Below are 24,212 nucleotides of genomic sequence, written 5' to 3'. Positions count from 1 at the left end.
AAAAGTGGAGTAAACATGTTCCCATGCAGAGGGCTCATTTAAAAGACTGAACTGTCTGGAACCACTTCCCTTGATGAGGGTAACACGTGATAGTGTGAGGGGAAGTTTTCACAGAAGATTGGTCTTGTATGAAATCAGCTTTCCAGCAGGGAGAGGCAAGGTAATTCCTTTGGTCACCAGCTGAAAAACCATCCATGATGTTTTTTAAATGCCTGTTCAAAAAGCTGTCAGCAATTCTCCTGCCAGTGACAGCTAAGACCAGTAATAGTATTATATAAAGCTGTGCCTCAGAATATTAGCACTAACAGTGTGGGAATTTGATTGGCATCTCAGTAGTACTGGACCAAAATTTATTGTTGGGAGTCTTAGTTGTCTTTTTAAAAATCTCTCTTATGGTGAATGGGCTGCAAATTATTATAATAAGTTTCATCATTACTGTTCTGGTGATAATGTCTCTATTATAATACGAGTATGATTGATACATTTGCACAAAATGGCTGTATGTTAATCAGTCTGTTCCTTGGAGCTCTCAAATCCTGAAGTCTGAGGACAGAAGTATTTTCCTACGGTGGAAGACCACCTATATTGCAACAAATGATTGGTCTTTTCTGCAGGTTGCTGGAAAAAAGTCAGGAGGGCAGGATTGTCTGTGCTGTTTCACGACCAAGAAGTGCAGTTATCACTGAAAAGTGTGATTGCTGACTTCAGATTTCTTTCTCTTAATTGCTGGGTAGACCACAGGAGGGAGGAGGGAGAGACTCATGGAAGTTTTCTTTAAAACTTTTCTTCTAAGCCACCCATCTTCATTTGTGCTTTATTCAGGTCACACTGTGTTTAGGAGAGGACTTTGGCGTCACTGGTGGGCTGCACTGAGGGATTTGGTCAGCTAGGGCCTGCCTGACATTTCTGAAACATGACTGCCTTCTCCTTGGCTTCTCCTGGGGAAATGTGCCTTTAAAAGATGGTGCAAAGCAGTCATCTCACTAGAATCTGGCTCTTCATGTTAAATAAGATTGTTCAGTCCTGAATCTGGGAATGTAGGTATTAGAATGCTTAAAAAAAACCCCAAAACCCATACCGAAAATCCCCAAAACTCACAAAGTAAAAGATCTGTCTTAAAAGGCATGAACTGGTACAGGTATATGGAGTTGGTTTGGGAAAGGGAAGGTACAAGAAGCAGTCTTCTGTAATCAGGCTAGGTAAGAAACCTGGGTTTTTATGTAGCACAAAGATTACCCCTCTCCAGCTTTCTCTTTGCAAAGCAGGCCTTATGTTGAGCTCCTCAGCATTCTCCTACTCTAGTCCAGGAGCAGCATAACCTGCTGTGGCAGTGATACATTTGGAGGCTTAGGAGAAGTGGATTTTTCAAAGAGTATCTTTGTGAATTTTTGCACTTGGCTTCCTGCACCACAGTATCTTTCTGTGGCAGATAATAAGGAAAGGCAGCCTTGCTGTTCTCCTGCAAGTTGAGGTGTCTCTACATGTCACAGGCGGGGAGCTGCGATTAGGTGAAACTAAATTCTAGCCCAAGTCCATGAACAGGGCTACAAATAGAAACCAAATCTCTCAAGTCCTGACCCTGTGCTTTCTTCACCAGCTCCTCATTTGCTTTTATAGGGCAAGAGCTATTTCTGATTTGCAGCTGGGAATCCTTCCAGCCACCAAGAAAATTCTCAGGACACCATCATTGTTGTAGGAATGTTTAATGGCAGTTACTGAGGGAAGCACCTTGCTGAGGATTTTTCTTGCTGATTTGCATAAAACTAGAGGGGTGCAATCCTTGCATTACCTTTTCAATTCGTTTGTAGTTGAAACACTTTGAAGTATGTTCTTGTTTTTCTTTTTGGGTTTCTTGAGCAAGTATACTGATTCAGGGTTGTTTGTAATGGGAAGCAAAGAGTTAAATCCCTGGAAACTGCAAAAACAGATGGAACATAATTTAGGGTGTAGTGTTTGTGGAGAAGGTTTGACTGTGATAACAAGGCAGAGGCAGTATCATGGGATGTGTCACCATTAAGAACCGAGTTTCCAACATGTCCCCCATTTTATTAACTACTTGATAGTCAGAGCTATCTTAACAATTTTAAATAAATCCTGTTAACTGTTCTGTAATTATGAATGTCCAGACACACTGGTATTTTTATTATTCTTTGGTACGTGGATGTTGCTACAGCTGCTGCAACAGTCTGACCCTTCTTAAGACAGGCATTTCTGGCTTAAGATGTCTTAAGAGCCTGCCTTTATGAGCTGTAGCTGCTGAAGTTAAAAATGGGTTTATATATCATAATAGCTGTAAAAAAGATACAGGAAAGTTGCAATCACATGATGATGACTAGCCAGTAACAAGTAATTACTTGCAGCACAAAATTGTTTCAGACAGCTAATTAATCAAAACACTAGTTTTATATCAGCTTCCTAAATTTCAGTACTTAATGGTAAACCACAATAGCCTGGTATCACACAACTCAAGTGCCACTTTGTGTAACATGTGAATTTTCTGTTTTTTCTAAGCATTGTAAGTAAGCTCTGTGTGTGCAGTGGATGTGTACAAGCCTTGGTGAGCCAGTAATATTTAAAGTTTGTCTGGCAGTGGGAGAGGACTCCTGGTACCAGTGAGGAGCTCTGTAAATTATTAACCTTATCATTAAATTGTTATTTGTTAACCTGTGCTAGAAGGAGAAGGTGGGAGGGGGGCAGGTGGGAATCTGCTAAGCTCATCAGAAACAGGTTGTTTTTTGCACCAGAGGAATAAGGTGACTGTGGAAAAAAAAATCTGAAAGGGAAAAGAAATGTAAATGAGGCAGGGCATGTAATGCCTGTTTGCACATGAAATTCCCTTCCTGATTAGATTAAAAAGGCAATTTTTTACAGAGCCTGCAACTAAGGGGAGAGGGAGGAGGCGAGAAGAAGGAGCATGTGCATTTTAGCAGGGGTAGCAGTGTAAGGTCTGGCACCTCCTGCAGGAGCCAGGCACAGCCTGCTCGCTTTCCCAGCCACCGCACATGACAGGCGCCTGAAGTCAACTCAAAGTCACCCGAGGAGACACAAACCTGCGCTGCGGCTGCTGCGCCGCGTCCTCCCGCACCTGCTGCACGCAGGCGGGGAGCAGCACAGCCCCGCTGCCAGCAGCACAGCCCCGCTGCCAGCAGCACAGCCCCGCTGCCAGCCCCGCCGCGGGGCCGGTGGCGAGCGAGCCGCCAGAGCATCCCCCGCTGCAGGCACGGATTCCTCAGCAGCTCCCGGGATCCTGGCAGCAAGGATGCGCCGCTGCCGCATCTGACGCGCCTCTCCCAGGAGAGCTCCTGGTAGTTGGAAGGCAATAAAACAAGCGAGAAGCCCATGAGAGCATCACACGAGGAGCTGGCTGTGTAAAAGGAGTTTTGAGAGAAATCTGGTATGGACAAAGAGCCTTTCGGGCGAAGGGACTGTTGTTTTTGCTTCTCGGTTGCAGAAATAAAGGGTGCCAGCGAGGAGTGTTTTATCCTGGAGGATTCTTCTGTGGCCTTTTTGGTATTGTTCTTCTCTTTCCCCTTGCACACCACACAGTGCTGAGCTTTTGCTGTGGAATTAGAGTCTCTGCCACTCAGCCTCCTGTTCCAGCTGGGAGGAAGAGGTCTTTCTCCCCCTCCATCTGTGCAGGCACTTCTGTTTGAATGGAAGATACATCTTTTTGCTGAAACTCTTTTGTTGTGACATTGCATAATAGGCAGTTGTCTCACCGCAGGAAATAAAAGAAACGAAATAGATGGAAGAATATTGTTCCCCAAAGCAAAACTGAAGCAGGGAAGAGACCATCAGAATCATTTCAAGCCCTACCCAAGATCTAGAAGACCACAAATCTCCTAGCTCCAGAGGAAAAAACGCTACTATAAAAACTCCTCAGCAGTCAGTAACGATGAGCAATTGTGGTGTTTCGTCTGGATGCTGCTGGTAAAGGAGAGCTTTGGAGGGACGTGGAGGCTCTGGCCTGTATGATGCCTGAAGACAGAAATGCTGGAGTCCGCAGCCCAGGTGCCTTAGCAGCAGCTCCCTTCATTCCTAAAACTACTTACAGGAGAATTAAGCGGTGTTTTAGTTTCCGCAAAGGTAGGTCTGTTCTGTCACTGTGTTCTGCTTTGCTGGTGAAGCCATGGCTTCTGAGAAGTCGAGGGGGCTCTGTGTGCAGGGGCAGATGAGAGCACCGAAACAAAAGGCATTAAACAATGCAGATGCCAACATTCCACGAATGATTTATTTACTCCTTTGTTCATTTGTTTGTAGCTGGCCAGCAGCTACTGTCTCCTCTACATAATAGCCCATGAATGCAGGAATGAGGTGGAATGAGACAAGATTATTGCAGTGCCTCTGAGCAGAATTGAGTGAGAACGGTGAGGGAATCAGACCTGTGATGCTCTGAGTTCCCTGTTAGGCAGAACATCAGGAAAAAGAGTTTATATTTGCATTTTGTCTGTGTGGGAGGAGGGAGGGAGGGAGAAGAGAGGGAGCAAAGCAAGGTGATACATGTTCATCTGTGCAGAAGCTGGAGTCCTTGGCTTCAGAGGTTTCTGATGGATTGAAGTGTAGCTCTACGATGCACTGTCCTGGTGCAAGTGCTGCATTGCCACTTCATCATGCTGCCCTGCAGCCTGCATTTGCCTTTTCACCTGCTGCATAGAGAGGTTTATAGCCAGTTGTGTTCTGCATTGCACATACTCCTGTTGAAGCAGCGCATGGCAGTACTCGGGGAAAGAGGGCAAAGAGGAGGCTGAATGTCATAGTATGTCAGCTGAAAGCACTGGAAGGGAAGCACATGTCTGAGACAGGAGATACGACAAGTGATGCTAAGGTGCTATGGCACTTGGGATGGGCGGGGAGAAGCTGTTTCCATGACAAGGACAAAAACTTTGTGTGGGGGAAGAAGAGGATATTAGTGCTGTTTTAAAAGCTCTGCTGGACTGAGAAATCCAAGTGAAAGGGCTAAATTGCCTTGTTTTTTCTGAAGCGTGAGAAATTATTTTACACAGGGCTTATACAAATTCTATCACCTTCTTCTCCTGCTCCTTCCTCAGCTCTTCCTCTGTGCTGCCATTTGCCCTTTTGCCAGACCATGCAGCTCTTTGCTCCCAAGCCTCAGCAGTGATGTAGTGACATCATTGCTTTCGAGGGTTGGTGAGCAGGCAGTCAGGGGCGATGTCTTGGAACGAAGGATCACAGCCAGTGAGGGGCTCACTGCAGAACTACTGCAGAGATCAGCTATCACCTGCAGCTGAGAGAGCACTGGGAGCTGTTTGCCCCCTGTACCCCCCTCCCCAAGGCCCTTGGTTGCTGGAGTTCAGTCCTGCTGGAGGCTGGCCAGGAGGATGTGCATGTGTATTGCATTTCAAGGTGTCAGTGTGAATTAGAGCTGCCTGTGCCCCATTTATACCCTTAACTATTTGAGAAATGTTTGGAAGTTGAATAAAGGATTAACTGATAATTTTGCAGACAGCTGCCTTTGTGCCTGGCTAGAGCCTTAGCTGCTCCAAGAAGAGCTTCAGCTGTTGATTCTTCCCCCAGATGTTCCAATACAGAAACTCTCCGTGTCTAAAACTCCCAAGTGAAGCAGCAGCACTTGGGGCAGAGGACAGAGTGATGGAGGTGTTGCTGCTAATTTGCTTTCCTCTATGCAAAATTCGTTTCAGTTGCTTTCTTATATACATTTTCTGTCAAGGCCCCTAGATCAGAGCTGCAGAATGCTGGGGCATGTATTTTAACTAGGTCTATGTCCCACTGAAGTCAGGGGAAAGATGAACATTAACTGGACTCAGTCAAGCCTTTGCTATGGTTGTACTGGCACATTAAGCTAACTACACTTGTCTTGTTAATTGGTTTACTGAATGATTATTACAACTTCATTTGCAGATTGTATACCTAACTATAAAGAAAGGCAAAACTAGCCTTCTGCAAACCTAATCCATACTTGCATAAAGCAGATCTGTTAGTTCTAAGCTGTGCAACATGATGCAAAAAATAAAATTAGCAGGGAAAACCGTCAGCTAGTCATGGGAAGAAGTACAAGAGAATGATGACATCATCTTCACCAATGATACCAGGTATAGAACCCTTCCTGGAAATTCAGGTCAAAGTTTTATTGTGATTGGCACCAAAAAATTAGATGCCAGGCTTGTTTGGGGGTCATGTCATGGGGAAGTCAGTGCTCAGAGGGCAGAATCTGAGCAGAGACAGAGCCAATCATCTTTAAACTCCAGCTTGGAGAAGATCCTCTCTGTTTAAGTAACACCGCAGGAACCTCCATAGAGACCATGCAGGGGCAGTGGAGAAAACAGCATCTGAGGGAGGCATGCACGTGAGAACATTCAATAATGCAGTGAATTTGGGTGGGCAGAGTTGTGAAGAAGGAGGCGGCATTGGCTGTGACCAGAGAAGTGTAGTGCAGGCTGCGATGTGATCAACTGTAACAAGTTCCTGGTGATGTTTTCAAAATTCCCTTCTTTCCTTTCCTGTATCTAGTTGTGCTCTTATTTCAGGGTGGTTTTTCCTAAGCAGGTTATTTGGGTGTGCAAATGTTCAAAACTCCAGGGTGGGAGTTTATCTTGCCTTCTCTACTGCCAGCATCACACTAACTGTGGGGTTGGGAGAAGGCTAGAAGAGAAGAAAATGATTCAGGCAGGAACAAAATTCTGTTACCACTGGTTTTGGTGGGGTTTTTCCTCTCCTATACATCACAAAATTCTGTAGAGAAAATATTCCCTGTCTTTGATCCACTCAAAACAGCACTTACTGCTGGGGAACATCTGAGCAGAAAGCTGATGGGAAATAATAATTAAAAACTCCATATTAGGTGTTATGTGGCCATTCCAGCCACTTCTTTGTGTTATTCCAGGACCTTTGTTCCCAGCCCTGCTGTTGAAAGTCACTCATCTGATGTGTTATTTTCTGTCAGTGAATTACTGATGAAGAATTGAGAGCTGTTTAAAATTCACATCCAGATTCTAAGCTGAGATCAGTTCATTTGACCTTAATTGACCCTTTCTGATCAGTAGAGCCCATGAAACCAGAACTTGTTTTGGAAGCACCAGGATCCTTTGCTGCACATTAGAAGAACACATGTACAGGTGTGGGCCGTCTATGAGAACATCAGCCCTCAGTGTTTTTTGCTGTCTGAAACCTCCTGGCTCACTGAGTGTGTGTGCTGTGGTAGATCTAGAGTGGCAGGTGGGCTTTTTTGAGATACTGCTTATTTCAAGCCATTCCTTATGGAGCAAGGTGGCAGAATGGCCACACAGATTTTTCTCCTTTTTTCCTCCTGAATCAGAAGTCCATACGCTTTAGATGAGACCCCTGCCTGTGTTTAGTTAGTTGTGGAAATCATTGACTAATAGCATTCTTAAATTTTAAAGCCATCCTCTAACTGTGAGTATGTATTATAACAAATAATCACAGTGCTTCCACAACTCTTAAGAAGACATATGCAGAATTTGCATATAGCACTGTAGTGTTTTTCATAAGGTTTCTGGGTATCTGTTGAGCATGGAAATAAAGTTTCCAAAGTGTTTACAAAACTTCTGCCACGGGAATGTTCTAGTTAATGAATAACTGCTCAGCATGCCCTTTACTAGCATGTGATTTTCCTCTTTGATGTTATGCGTGATCTTGGCTTAATTGGATATAGCTTTACAGACCTCCAAGAGCTCTCTGAAAAAGCAGTTCTGCTGATTAAATCTAATGACTGGTCAGAACTGGATCCTGTACATTTCCCTGCCTTCCACCAGCTGTGGGGAAGCCAAGCCAATGCAATTCTGAATATCGTGGTTTCTTGTTGATTTATTTGTTTCTCCTGTGGCACCCTATCCTAAGGATAAACCAAACCACTCAGCGCTTGTGTGTCTGTGTGTTTCTGATTTTGGAGACACTGAGATGTAGGAGGAGCCACTTGAATTTGGATTACAACATGAGTTATGAGGGCTCTCTTTTATTTCCTTCTCCAGCAGAGATGTTCTTGTTTAGTTACTCTAGTGAAAATTTACTTAAGAAACAGCATTTGAGATTTTCTCTGTGATTTTCATTGTGTTCTAGTCTCCATAACTTGGACTGTATTTTCCTTTCTTTTTTGTAAAGGAGATGCAAGTAGTTACCAATTATAGCTGATAGTGTTCATCATTTTTTCTGCCAAATATTTTGGAAGTACAGTTCTTCACAGGAATGCCTTTTGCTTCTGAATAGTCACCCTCTTAATGCTTGTAGACTCTTCATCTGCAGTATCTCTGTAGCAGTTAGTTGTGGCATGAGAGGGGATAAAAGCATTGGAGAGGGGCAGTGGAAGAAGGTGCACCTCAGCCAGCAGACAGCAGAAGGATGATGAGCCAGGTAAAAGCTATGACAACATGATGTGGAAGCAAAATTGTCACATTTCTGTCACTTCTGCCCCTGACAACAGAGTACCTTTGTCATAAGGCATCAGCAAGTCTGTAACTTCAAGTCAATATTTGTGCAGGCTTATCATGACTGATTCATTTCATGGCCAAGTTCTGCCTGGTGCAGTGTTCTACATTTGTTAGGTGAAGGAAATGCTTCCTTTGCAGAAGTTCAGCCTACACCTTGACACCAACCCAAGCCTGCCTGAGATTAATTCCAATGCCAAACAAATTGAAAAACAGTGTTTAATTCTAGTTACAGACATCTTAGTGCTTTATGGTTCCTGCTTGTTTTCATTTTGTGTTGTCATGCATCAGCAATTTATAATAATATAGGAAGGTTCTTTGCTCCCACTGCACAAGCTGCCCATATTCTGATTTTATTCATTATCTATTAGATGTGCTTTGAAAACCAATTTTAAAATGAACTAAAAAAAAGGCAGCATCCAAAAAATGTATTGATAGAAAGTGATGTGTTTTGACTGCAGTGTCATTACTAATAGGAATTTCAAAGCACTCTGGTAGGTCTAAGAACTTATTCTCTCCTGCAAATGTAAGCTGCAATATGCACATTACTGATTAAAGGAAGTTAGCAGGGTGAGAAGAAGGAGTAGGAGAAAGCGTATTCCTGCTAATTGTACTGTCAGTGGGCATGAGTTGTAATTATACATACATTGTAACTGTATAATTGGAATATCCTATTGTATTTTGTTTGAAAAGAGGCAAAAAGTCTTGTGTTTGAAACCAGGAAATCTCATGGGTTCTTGCAAGAAAGCTCAGGCTGTATGTTCATAGGGCAAACTGGACTAGGATGGCCAACTCCTGCACCTAAGAAGGAATAACCCCAGGGAAACAGCTCTGGGGAAGGGACCTGAGTGCCCTGGGGGACAGGCTGGATAGGAGCCAGGAGCAGACCTGGCAGCAAGGAAAATTGGACAGCAGTCTGGGCATTATCAGCAGTAGCAGAGCTAGCAGAAGGAGGAAAGTGATTAACATCCTCTGCTTAACATTTTTTAGACCATATTCCAAATATTGCATCCTTTAACAAAAACCAAACAAAGAACCACTGAAACCAGGTGGAGGTGGAGATTCATTAAAGGGAGTTGAGCAAAGGCTCACTAAAGTGTTCGGGAGCTAGAACACATGCCCTTTGAGGAGAGGCAGAGAAAATGGCTCTTGTTCAACTGGGAGAAGGGACAGACTGGGGGGCACTGAACAGCAGCCTTCTCGTATATTAACAACTTTGAAATCCCCAGACTCCCATAATCACACACATTCCTTAACTGGCGTTCACTGGTCCTTCTTCCCTAGTTCCCCTGCTTTGAGGAGAGTGTAGCAAGTGGAAGGACTTGAGGATTTTATGTTGACCAACTGCAACTCTTAAGTTGGACAAATACAGGAAACACGGATTCAATTAATACTCCTCCCACCCCCATAGTCAGTTTGTAGGAGGTTAGAAAAGTATGCAAGAATTAAGAAAACATACTTAGCATACTTGACTCCTCTGCCAGCCTGGAGGCCCTGAACTTCATGGATGCTACATCAGCCAGTATTCTTCTAAGCTTGACTCACTCTGAAATTTCAAAAATTCCTTCTTTAGCTGTTAATTGTTGGGCTTTAGGTTTTGTACAGCATGAAAGAAAGAGAGCTAATAAAGAGTGACTGTGTGATGTTCCTTCCCCTTACCTACTGCTGGCTTTGGCATCCCCAGGCATGGGTACCATGGAAATCACAAAATACACTGCTCTGCATCTCAGAGACTCTCTGGATGTCTTAGCAGGACATCAGTTACTCTCTCCAGTTATTTCCTCTGCTACAGTAAAAATAATTGCTTTTAAGGACAAACTCCAGACCTTCAGTATGGTTAACTTGAGACTTGCCCTACATCCTTGAGCATTTGCAAGGCAACTGTTCTGCCTGCAACTGAGGTGTAAGTTACCTTTCCTTTCTGTTAAAGGAAAAATGTGCACATTAAAGGTTACCCAGATGGATGCTGAATTGTAATCTATGGGTGAATTAAATTTTTAGTTCAAAATCAGAAGCCGTCTAGCTCAATTTTGGGCTTTTTTTTTTAGAAAAGGCAAACCAAAACAATTCTGGTTTTCATGTTGAATATTTTTAAACCAGCAGGAACAGTGTGCTCAGTGAAGGGCACAATTTACTGCCTTTTTTTTTTCTTTTACTTTATAGTGTACACCATTGCAAAAGTGAAGTAGTCATTTGGTCTTTAATTTCTGATCGTGACTGCCTTAGAACTATTCATTGTCCTGCTATATATAGAAATTGAATTGCCTTGCTTCAGCCTCGGTGCTGTTCAGCAAGTGGTGGTCTCCAGAGAGAGCTTCCAGCACAGATGACATGCCTTGAACGATATTGTGCTGCTCTGCACTTGGAAAGGAGAGGCAAAGTAAGCTCTAAAGAGTAGCTGTTGTTCCAGTGGTAGCAATGATACCCTCAGAGCAGGGTCAAAATTAATTCCGTCAAAAACCCTCCATTTTCTTCTGAGCTTAAGGACAAATTTTGGTTTCCTGCAGTTCATCTGACATATTTCACCTTTCATGTCAGGAACTTCTGCTCATACACAAAATTTATTATTGCTGGAGCAGATGGTGATAATGCAGTTGGTAATACATTGTGGATTTATCATTGTCTATTTGAAGAGCAATAATTTCATTCAGTAGAGACAAAATGCTGAGTTATATTTATAAATATTTTTCTCTCCATGTGTACAGGTAATGTTCATATGTCTTTGGAAGTGATACAGGAAGTACTTAATAATTAGACATCAACCAGAAAAGATGGAGATATGCGTCACTTTTGAATCAGAAGTTTTGTGACAGAAAATCCTATTTGTGTTATTCCTGTGTTTTCTGTGCCTGTGGTCTTGCAAATAATTTACAGTATTTTATTTTAAATAATGCTTTTGAGCATTGTTGTAAAATGTCAGCCAGCACTGTATTTCCAGATGAGTGTCAAGGGTGAAATTGAGCATTTTATTCTTAAGAAAGCAGTAGGTTAATTGTCCCGGCATTTAAATGACCTGCAGATTGTGTGGGTTGTAACAGAAGGCGTGGGCTCCTCAGACGTGTTTATGATGCTAACCTGAGTCAGAGCTCTCTTTTTGGTGCAGGTATTTTTGGGCAGAAGCTGGAAGACACTGTCCGGTACGAGAAGCGCTATGGGAACCGCCTGGCTCCCATGCTGGTGGAGCAGTGCGTGGACTTCATCCGGCAGCGGGGGCTGAAGGAAGAGGGCCTTTTCCGACTGCCCGGGCAGGCTAATCTCGTCAAGGAGCTACAGGATGCGTTTGACTGTGGAGAGAAGCCTTCTTTTGACAGGTAAAAGCCTCCAGCTGTTCCCCACTCCCTGGAGCCCAGGCAGGACACGGTGTGCTGGGCTGGCTGACCCACGGTGCTGTAAAACACATGGCAGCAACAGATAGAATGACATGTTTTTGTAGGTTTCTCTGTGTGTTTCCTATTACTGCTCTGAAATGTCTTCTTTTTTGTTCTGACTTTGATGTCTGATTTCAAAGCGTTTCTGGAGAATTTCCTTTTGTGCAAAGTTGGTTAGGAGAAGTATTGCTAATGTTTTGGTTTAATCAAAAATATCTGGATAGCCTTGATCTTAATATCATTTGAAATGCAGTGGTGATGCTGGCATTTAGTCAGTTCCACAAAGGAAGAATTTCTGTTATCACCAATCTCAGTGTGTTCTGTTATCTATAAAATTGACTGGAAGTGAAGTGTACTTTCATGTATTCCTTTATAATTTTGGGCCTTTGGTCTTACAGTAAAAGTCACTCTGGCCGTAAAAACAAACCTATGTGGTCTTGAGGGTCCAGGTTTGATTTGTATTCCAATGTTTATGCAGTTCTACAAAGTTAATGAGAGTTTCTGGGCCAAGGAAAACCTAGTCCTGTTCACACAGCTGTGCATGACTTTACTCTCCTGTACGACTAATTTTTGTACTCTTTTCCTGTAAGCATTGACAGCAGCAGTCACATATTCAGAGTGTGCAATCAGACAGACCTGGTGGATTATGAGTGCTACATAGACTTTTAAACTCTGGTCAGAATTAGTATGATGGTAATGCATTCCAATTCAAGAGACTGTTAAACAGCGGTTGTCCTCAGCATGTGCCCCAAGCGACATCCGTAGCACACCCCCAAAGTGACATCAGGGTGCTTCACTGCAGTTGTGGGCCCAATGGGAAGTAGGAGGAAGAGGCAGATTGCATTTGTTACACGAGACCTTTGTCTGATAGCAATCCAAGTAACAGGAAGGAAAGTGTAGCTTGATCTTTTAGTGCAAAAAACATGCCATAATTCAAACCTGATTGCTGGAAATCATTTAGGTGCCTCCATTCCCTGTTCCTGTGAAGTGAGCAGATTCATTAAGCTTGAAGTTTTGTGCATCAGATGCACAGAAGGCAGACACCTGTAATGCTCTTTCATCTCCAACAGTTTTCCTCAGTCCTGACCCTCACTTTACAAGAAAATTTAAAAATTTATAATGCTCTGGAAAAGTGATTTGTCTTCCTATGAGGTTTATTAGTTTCTTGTTTGAAGGTGAGTTAGGATAACTGATGAGTAAATGGCGTTTTGAAGCCAAAGGACTATGGGAAGTGGCAGTGTTAGGTGATAAATGTTTATGGCATGCTCACTTACTGTTCAGGTACCATGTAGCTTATTTAAAAATGGTAATGAAGCATCTATTGGGTACATCTTCCTTACTTGGACATTATGATAAATACTGCTGATCACGTCTGTCTCTACCAAAGAGTAGGCAAATGGCAGAAACAAAAGGTTTTTCTATGCCTGTAAGCCAAATAATTGTGGAGGAAATGCTTAAGAAAACAAGCCACCCCGGACTGTGGGAAGATGATGTACTGAGCACCCCACTGAGAGGTACAGCTTGAAGGAAGTGCACAAGTTCTAACTGCTCCAAACAAATGAGACCAGGGCTCAGCCACACTAATTTTTTTTCAAGGTTATCTAGCAACATCTTTAGCACAGACTAATGAGCCCCATGAACAGGTATGCTGGCTGAGCTTTAGCAGATGAAAAGGAGAAGAGATTTTACATGCTACTGCTGTGAAGAATGCACGTAATTTCTACTCTAGCAATTAGGAACATCAGCAGGAGCTGCCTATAAATCGCTGGTCCTGCAGCTCTGCTTCTGAAGCTGAGAATTTATAGAACACTGACCTTGTATGTCCCCGTGTCTTGCACAAGGTACTTTTCCTGTTTACTTTTTCACATTTGAGTTTGAGGAGGTGTGATTTAGGTGTAGCACTGGTCCAGAAGTCAAGCAGACATAAACTCTGCTCTGATCTCTGCTTTGTTTCCATTGGACATCTGCTTTTTTCCTCCAACCTGTTGTTCCATTTGTAAACTCTTGAGGTGAAGTTCGTTTCATAGTGTTTACAGAGTACCTGTGTGATGACCTTGGTTTTGGGGTAACTTTTCATTGTGCTGAACAGCAGCATGGGCTCCGGGTTTAATGCAGCCAGTTTGGCAAGTTGAGCTCTTGGAAAACAGCCACAATATGAAAAGTGCTGTAGAGAGAGAAAAAACCACATACATTAGGTACCCATGCTTACTTTTTCTTGTGAACCTCCAGATCCACTGTGTTTAATCTGTAGTTACATGTTATTATTAGCCAAGAGTGCCATGGTGCAAAATTTACCCAGGTTCTCTCTATTAATTTATATTTTGCTGGTTCTCATACATCAACAGTAAGAGACTTTTGCAGTTAGAGCAGAGCTGACATTTTTGTTCCTGGGGCATGGGACACAATGGAATACAGGTCACACTTCCGTAGCAGTGCTGGATCACTGGCTCTGGCTGGGAGAAAGACTGGCTGCTGTCATCAGTGTTGGAACTAACACAAAGAGCTCATGTTTGAGGAGTTTGCCATTTTTCATACTCACACTTTTTCCATGTGTAGGTGCACATAAGTCAGACAGAGACTTCAGAACATGTGAGGATGCTTTGAAATACATGTGCAGGCTTGTGTGTATTTTTGTGTGATAAATTGCTGTTAAATACTTCTTCTCTTTATGCCTTCATAGCTGATTTAGTAAAATATGTAACATAGAATTAAAAGCAAAACCAAAGGTAAGAGCATACACCCATGTTTAATACTCCTTTAAAGTGTCATCTCTGTTTTAAAATGGTTGTACACCTTAAATCACCTTACAGGTGTTGGGAGATGGAGTTCAGAGGCACAGATCTGCTCTTTGGCCCAGAGTTCAGCTGCTGTCCACGGTTCTGTGGAGACCCTGGCCTTCTTTCTCCCCTCTTGCCTTCCTGTCTGCACGCCTTTGGCAGAGAAGAGCACAGAGGAGGCACAAGTAGAACAAATACAGCAAATTAGAAACAAGAACTGGAATAGCTTTGCTCAAAAGAAAATGCAGCCATGTTTTGAAACATAAAACATATCTGAGAAATGGTTGTACTCATGTGAGTTAGCAGCTGGATGTTCCAATACTGAAGTCAGTTATAAAAATGCAGTGGAAAAAACCTTCACTTATTAATTTTGATCTTGATCTTATGATTGGAATAAGGTGTTGCTGAAGAATCATGTATGAGAATGGAACAAGTATTTAAAAGTTTTCAAACTCACAGACTGAGAAAACCCTGTGTCTGATCTGAAACATCCAGCCCCCCAGACCCCCTCTTATAAAAACTGGAACATCATCATTTCTTGCAGTATTGGAAAGGTGAGGTGCAGCTGTTACAGCTGAAAACTGCTGAGGCCATTCATGTGAAGAAAAACACAGCACCTCAAAATTGTGTGTCAGTTCAGAAACAAAAATGAATAAATACCTCACTCCCTCTGAATGTATCTGCACATATTGTGAAATTTGCTTTAAGGAACTAGCAGTGCAATTAGGCAATCACTCATACTTGCTACTATTTGAAATATCCTTGGTATTTCCAGTACAGCTCCACCTCTGTGTAAAATTGCCCCCTCCAGGGAATCCATTTTCTTTGCCCTTGGGGTATTTGCTTCTCTCGTCTTGTGTGGCTTATGTTTTACTTATAAAGTCCCTCATCTCCTTTACAAATCATACATTTGTAATGATACAAAGTGAATTATGACCATTTGTTCTGTAAAATTAGCACAGAGAATATGGCACTGCATAAGGAAAATAGTATAAGGACTTGTTCTCCAGTTTTTACCTAGGAGGGATACAAAGTTGGAGTTCTTTTTTTATATTGCCTCTTTCCATCTGCTGTTCGTCACAATTACTACTGGATGACACGTGAGATAAGATTGCTCAAGGAGGAAAAATATTTGAAGTGTCACTGAAACAAATATTAATTAAAAAATTAATGTGATGATACATGTGGCTTGGATTTTCCTAACTATTACTGATGTGTATAGTTCAGTAGTTCAGAAGAGCTCAAAAGTTTAATAGCCAGCATTAGTGTGCATGGACAGGAAAGAAGGGAAGTACAGAAATGCATATTTAACAAAGCATTTTACTATGACTGTGAATTCCTCTAAGGAAGAATACAGTGTATTACAGGACAAAATGTTACTGCTCTGGTCACCATTGCAGTCAGCTGAGAAAAAGGTACCTAAGTTGATAGTATGTGATAGCTGGGAAATGGTAGCTGTGACTCACTGGAGCCATGTAATCCAGAATGTAAACTGGTATGTTCCTGTGCATTTAATCAGTGGGATTGTTGAAGCAAAATAAGACAGTGACGAGGATGAGGTGACAAGGAGCACATGCACAGTTCTTTTTTTCCTCCTGAGGCAAAGAATGCTTTGAAATTTTGGTGAATGCAGGAAATGGGACATGTCTTCAGTGGGGCCGCAGTCTGCATTGGCACTGTGCAGATGGCAAGTAGAAAGCACTGGTTGTAAAAATTGTTCTTTGTTTTCCAGATCCAAGCCTGTACATAAGAACTTGTTTGGAAGCAGATAGTTTCCTGCAAAGGGGCTTTATATGTCTTCCTACTGGCAAAGTGCACTAATCCCTAAAACTGCACAGCACATTTTTATGTGAAATGAAGTCTTTACTCGAAAGCTTGTTCCTGCCAAACACAAATGGCCTTAGGCCTGTGAAAATTCCTGTTTGTTTCTGCCTGTTCCAGACTTTCTTCCCTGATCCTCTCAATCTGCTCATCAGCTATACCTCTGGACTCACTTCCATGTCCTTTCCAATTCCAGGCCTTTTTCTAACCAGCTAACAGAAATAACTTCTGCATATGTCACAACTTGAAAACCTAGTCTAGTAATTAAATACACATTAGGAGACATATCTATTGTGATGCAGGGGTCATTAAATCAGTTTAATTGGTATCCTGTTGTGTTTTTAGTTGGGTTTGTTGTCCTCAGAGTGTTTTTAGTTATTGGCAATGTGAATGAACATTTGTAGTTACTTTGCATGAATTTCAGTTTCAGAAGTGGTTGGTTTGTCAGTTCTAATTAAAAAAAAAAAAAAAAAAAGTCAGCTACATATTTTATTTACCAATGACAAATGATTTCTTAGCCATGGTCACCTTTAAGAAAGGATGACATTTTTTTACTATGTGTAAGGTCTGAGAGAGTGTTTTTTTCCAAGCATTCACACCTGGGTTGCAAAATCTGTGCCTTTTTCTTCCTGTAAACAAGGACAGGTAGTTTATTTGTTGTGGGTTTCCATGTTTTTGCATATGCTTGCAATCCCTGAAAAAAATCTTGGAGAAACTTAACAGTTTTTCTGAACAATCTATCCAGCATATTCATGGGAGCTGGTAGAGGAAGCCCATCTGTTTCTTAGACCTCTGCCCACCTTACCTGAAAGCACTTGTGTCTCTCTTTAGGGATCTGTATTTTTCTAAGCAGTTTTTAACATCCTTCCTCATAGAGTTTATCTTTTTCTTTGTGCTAAATTGCACAAAATTCCAGCTGTCTTCATTGCTGTTTTTAAAGCCTTTATAAACCTGGATAAATTGGGTGCTGTTACAATTACTGCAGTGGATATCTAACTTGGAAATAGAGTCTGCCAATCTTCAATATTCCTTGTGGACTGTGGAAGGCAGCATGCTTTGTAAAAATGGTGAGCACAGGGACAAAGGAGCAGGATAGGTTTGATTTATTTCTCTGTCTAAACCAAAAAATAAGAATTGAGCTCAGTTGATGACTTAAACTAGAGCCAGACTTCCCAGCAGCAAGGAGAGGAGAAGACTGCTCAGGGCTTAAAATGGTAAACACTTTCATGTATGTTCCACAAGTTGTAGGCAAAATTTAATCTGGTACTTAGATGAGGCACAGGACTGCTTGCACTAGGTCTGCATTATGTAGGAAAATTATATAGAGTAATGCTTTGAAGATACCCACGTAGGGGAAGAAAAATCACATAGACATTAAGTTAACCTGACCTTTGAATTTCTGAACCAAAGCCTGACTCCCAAAATCAGTCAGACTGGTACACAAACTGTAATGTTCTCCTTTGTTTTATTACCAGGACTCCTAAATTGAATTATAGCCTCACAGCTTGTTGTTCCCTACTGTTTGTTCTTCATGCAGACTGTTTATGTACCATCATGATCTAGAGCTATTTTTGGCACAGCATTAATCTTTCTGTAATGTGACCTTGCCTCGTTAATACTTCCTCTCACAGAGTTTATGAGGGGCTTGTTGGCTTTGCGCTCTGAAGCGCTGACTCCAGTTCTCTGAGCACGCTGTCTGCTTGTCTGAGTGCGAGGGTTATGCCTGGATTTCTGGTGACCTGCTGGGCTTCAGTGAGATGGTTTATGGTAGAGAGAGTGAAAAATTTCAGGCAGTGTAATCGGTCTGACAGCCACTTCCATGGTGTCTGTGGTATCACAAAGGAAAGTGCTGTCAAACAGCAACGCCATGAGAGATATTAATGACAAAGTTCAGATGAATAGGGCTTTGAATATGGGCAGTCTTATGACTAAGGAGAGGCTGGGACATATTTGCATTTGTCATGCCTGTGCATGAGCAGTGTTGGGAGTGAGGGGATGCTCCTTTGGAAATGCCACCATGAATGCAGTATTAATATTTTGGTGAGATAAGTCATCTTTGTCAGACCTCCCATCACAACATACCAAAACAGCTGTTTCTCAGCTTGCTGATGCTTTTTATGTTACATTCAATTCCCCACTTTGTGCTTTGTCATTCCCATTTCAAGCTCGTAATTGTGCACTTGGAGAAAGTCTGCCTCGGTTAATGAGCGTTGTTCCAATTTAGATAACAGAGGATTTTCTGCCGTAATTGACATACTATGTTTTAATAAAAATTAATGAATACTTCTAATCTTGTTAATTATGAAAGTGTAATCATGAAACACTTTGATATTACACAGTCAGATAGCAAAAGAAATATGAAGATCGGTGTAATCATTAAATTTCTGTAGCTGTAATGATTCTGGAATGTAGGCAAGGACGGTGCTGAAGGGGGAAATTCTGCCCTGTCTTAAACTGATCAGTTGTAATTGGAAGAAGTCCACAAGGAAAAGGTCTTCCACAGACCTGCAAAGATTCACATTTTAAAAACTACACCAATTATCCTCAAGGCAGAAATATAAGTGCTGTTGTTTGACTTAGACTGCAGATGGAACACCGTAGACTAAAAAGGGGGAATAAATGCTTCCAGTCCTCCAGTTCAGCACTTCTTTGAAACCCACGGCTGTCCTCTGTGGCTGAAAAGTGCTTAGTGGTATTCATGGACTGAAATACCCAGAATACAGATGCATTAGGACTGGAGTCTGGCATTTTAAAGTTTTCCTCTGTAATTTAAAGCAAAAAGTGGATAAAAAAATACTACATTGCAAGGTCTAAAGAAGTCTCACATTCTGAGAGACGGTCTTTTAGTTACATTATTTGTAAAAATACCATCATTTTTGTACCCCCAGTTGCACTCAAAAAAGAAGGTCACTGGCTTTTGTCTAAATGTTGATTTAAAAATCCGATTCTTAAAGAGCTTGGCAAGCAGTTTTTGTCTGTGTATACAGACTGTGTGCATTTTGTTTGTCCTGCCAAAATTTGTATGGTAATTTCTGTACAGATAGACTAAATCCTAAGAAGTGGTCCAGTACAGTTAAGGGAAAATATAACGGATGTTCCAAAATCTTACTTTACTACCCCACCATCTCGTGGCAGTCTGTGGTATTGCCTTAGAAAATAGTAATTTAAAAATGAGTTTAAAATATTGCGTATGTGTCTATGTCTATTAATTGCGACCTGGGTTTTTAATCCCATCTTATAAAACACCTTTCTGTATGCTTGTAAGTACAGCATGTGCTTCAGGAAGTTAATTTGAGAGCAACACTCCCCAGTTTCCTTCCTCCTCAGCATGCTGCCTCCCCATTTCTCTCTCAGTTCTTCCATGGTAGACCCACAGTGTTTGGCACTCATCTTGCCTCTCACAGTGATAATCTAGCGGTATTTCACACTGAAAAAAGGAAGTTTATAAATTGCATTCATTTTCAGGGCTTCTGTCCCCTTCTTCAGCCTTTTTATCCTTCATCTGCTGTGCCCTCTAGGAGCAAGTATTCCACACAAAGGACTGGTGTGGAGTTATTCTTACATACTACAGGAAGCATGATCCTGGCAGTACAAAGAAGGGAAGATGTTACTGTGTAATCCCCTTACTGAGAGACCTGTGTGCCAACTTCTAATTGTTCTTCAGTAATTTCCCTCAATTAACCTCCTTGATTCTTGTATTTTGGAAAGACCTCTCCAGTTTTATGCAAATAGACTCTGGAAAATGTTGTTAAGTTCTTCAGCTAGGTGTGAGGAGTTTCCTTGCTTAAATAACAAAAACAGTAATAATAAAATCTTCAGAAAGGCAATCAGTGGTGAATTGGGAATAGGTAGAACAGAAAGGTTAGAGGCCAAATCTGAGCTAGCATTTGAGATCTCATAGAAGAGTACAGTCATACCTAGTTCCTTGCTAGTAGTTTCCCACATTTGTTATATATGCATCCAAAAAGTGCAGTAGGGTAAAACCACTGTTTTGAATTGAAGCCACTCTACATCAGAGGGTTGCAATCAAGAGATTAGAATTTGAACTCTCTTTAGAAATGTGGGTTTGCATTAGTACTTCGTAGAGTTTCTCTAGAAAACACTTTTTCGAATTTGGGCTGGGAATTATTCATGTTTGAATTAGAAATATTTTCTGCAAATTCATTTTGAGGAGTTTCGTGGTGGTGAACACTTAAATATGTATAGTGCTTTATCGTCTCTCTTCTTTTGTTTTGACATACCATACCACATTGCTCTGGGTTGTTCTCACCATTCTTGTTAAGATTTAACTTAGTAAAAGCCATTACTGTTTTAACAGATTATTCCAAAATAATGATTAACATACCTCTAGCAAAGCTTAAGTGCATCAAATACCAATGGTTCCCTTTGAGACACTGTGAGTTTAAAAAAATACTCCACGTGTGAAGTCTTCAAAGAAAAAGAAAATATATAACAATGCATAACATAAAAATACATAACATTGTAGGTATGTCTGTGCATTTTCTGTTTCTTACTAATGAAACTGGCAAAATTTAGTGTCCCCTTCTTTGATTTTTCAGAAATCAGAGTGGAAGATAGCAGCTTGCAGTACAAGTCTTTATCTGAACCAGGGAAAGCATGTAGAACATTCCAGTAAGGATTTGAATAAATGCCTGAGTAGCTAAACCCAGAGATGGAGCCAGACATAATGCCAAGAGAGCTTTCTTCATGCATTAGCATGTGCCTTATATGTAATTTCTATTTACTTATTTTCAGATAAGTACTCCTAAGTTGTAACTTTACCCACCACAGAAACATTGAAGCCAAGTGGGATTGCCTACTCTGAACTTGTGATTTCAATCCTTTTCCTCGTGTTCTTACTTTTAGTGTGCCTGATAAACAGCTGAGGCTCCTACTAGCTGTATCCAAAAAACCCTTACATTTCTGCAAGTGCACTTAGGGGAAGTATGTCATATCAGGTCTTTGACTGTTGGCCCTGTGATGTTACCTGTTGTGCAAGCATTCAGACACTTTCTGTTTGGTGCCTCAGCTTACTTGGTACAGGATAGAGCTAAAACTCATCTCCCAGGGATTTGAGGTTCCTAGTGTAAAGTATATCCAGGTTTTCAGTGTAAGAGTACAGCTAAAAGGCACAGTAGTCATTTTGTGGGAGCCCACAGGAAAAAGATGCATGTCAGGGAAAGAGCTGTAATTCCAATAGGTAGACTTCAACTAAAGACCTGTGGTATATATGATTTCCTTTAAAACCTGCTTCCTGAATACTGATAGCAGAGGAGGTGGTGATCCACTGGAATTGAGACATGCTGGGCATGTTTTGGGAACTGGAGCCATCTCTAGTAGGAGAATAATCCCCACTGTGTAAATGTAATGCCTGGTTTCTGGCTCAGGTGAAAACAAAAAGTGTGATTTAAGATGAATTTTGCATGTCTGAAGGGACGTGCTTGTCAGCAAGAGCCAGGATCTATCTCCTCCATGCCTGTCTCTGCACTGTAATTATTTATGGTAATAAATCACTGGAGTTGACAGACATTTGCCTGTGGTTATCCTGAGTTCTTCATAGGACAAAAAAATCCAACAAAAACCAGATTACAGGTGGGGTTTGTAAATGTATTTATTGCTGATGAGTAAAATGTGGGGTGACAATGGAAAAGTGGCAGGTTTTAGCCTGTCAATGTCACAGTATCATCCTGATTCACATTAATGACTTCTTGTATTCCACCCCAACAGCAACACAGATGTGCACACGGTGGCTTCACTGCTCAAGCTGTACCTAAGGGAACTCCCAGAACCAGTCATACCATATGCAAAATATGAAGATTTTCTTTCCTGTGCCAAAATGCTCAGCAAGGAGGAAGAAACGGTGAGTTGATAACTCAAGTAAGATGAAATAAAAGGCTGTTCCAGTTTTCAGGAGGAGAGAAGCTGGTGGTTGTCCTAATTTAAAGGAACATCTATTAAATGAGGCAGGTTTTGTAGGAAAATTGTTGCCACGTGGGTCCTTTGGAATTCTAAATAAAGGTGTGTAGCATAACCTTAGCTGTATTTATTGCACGTCACTGAATCGAGTTCAAGTAAACATCACTGTAGCCAATGGCTTCCATTTTGCATGGAATAGACTTATATTTTCATGGGTTAGATTCTGAACTATAAAAGGAAGGGTCTTGGTGGTTGCTGCTCAACCCTTGCTGTTAAGTCAGGAGTCATTTATTAGTCAGAATCTAGTATGGACCTGAACTGGATAAAATAACCAAGTAGTTTCTTACAGGAAATGTCAGCTAGTTCAAACCAGAATTGTTTCTGGAAGCCTTGTTGTCAGCAGGAGGAATGGAGCTGCTGGTCAAAAAAAAGAAAAAGAGTAAAAGAAAAAGACATGATGAAACCAAGATATTTATTTTCTTGTTTATTTTTTTCCAGAGCTAACTCTTGTTACCCAAATCCAGAATGGGTTCTACAAGCTGTTCTGATCATAACCTATATTTAATGCTGCAGTTTCAGTGGTGTGTTTGTTGTCTTGCAATTGGAATTGCTGAATTTTTTTTTATAATCTGATAAAAGTGTTAAAAAACTATGCTTACTCACTCTTTATTTTTCCTTAAACCTCTTAAAGGGCCTGAAAGAACTGGTGAAGCAAGTGAAGAGCCTGCCAGCTGTCAATTACAATCTGCTGAAATATATCTGTAGGTAAGTGCTCTTGCAAGAATATCACAATGGTATTTATAGGTGTGAGCTGACAGACAGACCTGTCTGTGGATGTGCCCTGAAGGAACAACATTACTCCCACTTGGAGGACTGGTGAACTCAAGTGAAGGTGCTAAAGCTGTAGATTTACTGCATGACTAATTAGTAATTTGCTCTATCAAGATTGTGACTTTCTTTCATAAGCAGGCAAGGAGTGCAAGAAAGTAGAAGTGAATATATTCTGTCCTCTTGATAGGACACAGTGTTTCCCATTTCTAACTGCGGTTACTGGCTTTGTTTACATTTGGAATGCAGTACTTAAACTATGTTAAGGAACAATTACATGCTTTGACTTTTTTTTTTCCTTAATTTCCTCCTTACATGTTCCTTAAGGACCTCTTTCTTCCCCACAGATTCCTTGATGAAGTCCAGTCATATTCAGGTGTAAACAAAATGAGTGTGCAAAACCTGGCTACAGTTTTTGGCCCCAACATCCTGCGCCCCAAAGTGGAGGATCCTCTGACGATTATGGAAGGTGAGCTTACTGTACATAACTTGTAAGGGAAAAGAAGAAAGGTCTTTAGGTTTATTACCAGCACATACCAGTCCATGCAGTATATGCAGTAAGTTCCATATATCTGTTATATAGAGACAGAAGTTTTCAACCTGCATGAGCTTTTGGGTTAAATCTTGAAGGTTAGTATGAAAGCTACTGAAATGTGCAGCATTGCAAACAGACTTTGCATGAGATTGTTCTGCCCTGGCAACTTCACTAAACATGGACCTTCTCTCTCAAAACTTCCTGCTAACATGGCATGTTCTTGCTCAGCACGTTCAGTTGGAGTGCAGTTAATATTTTACCTGTGGTTCTTGAGGACGAGGAAAAGTTCAGGTTCACACTGCAGTGACCCGTGTAGAACCCTCACGAGGCAGTTGTATATTACATGCCTTCCTGAACAACAGGAATCAATTTACCAGCTGCATGCTCTCACTTACAGCCATGTTCAGCTGTAGCATTTTGCTGTGTTTAAGATAAAAATATGGACGTGACCAAGTCCTCCTATAACTTTCTTCTAGACTTAATCTTTGTGACTTTAACTCTCCATGAAGTACACGATGCCTTTTCCGCCATCAAACATGTTTTGTTT

General features: G+C 41.4%; 1 protein-coding gene across 2 annotated transcripts in view; it reads left to right on the top strand.

Moving 5' to 3' along the window:
• Positions 1–24,212, top strand: part of ARHGAP24 (Rho GTPase activating protein 24) — a 184,565-nt gene that overhangs the window by 154,418 nt on the left and 5,935 nt on the right. For both annotated transcript variants that reach the window (XM_082281706.1, XM_082281707.1), the window contains 4 exons: positions 11,524–11,731; positions 22,114–22,246; positions 22,994–23,067; positions 23,478–23,599. In XM_082281706.1, coding sequence (XP_082137832.1) covers positions 11,524–11,731; positions 22,114–22,246; positions 22,994–23,067; positions 23,478–23,599 — 537 coding nt within the window. The remainder of the gene's footprint in view (positions 1–11,523; positions 11,732–22,113; positions 22,247–22,993; positions 23,068–23,477; positions 23,600–24,212) is intronic.

Source organism: Coloeus monedula, assembly GCF_965178545.1.
Source record: "Coloeus monedula genome assembly, chromosome: 5".
Classification (NCBI taxonomy): Eukaryota; Metazoa; Chordata; class Aves; order Passeriformes; family Corvidae; genus Coloeus; species Coloeus monedula.
The sequence above is the reverse complement of the archived record's forward strand: the minus strand, read 5'-3'. Positions and strand labels throughout refer to the sequence as shown.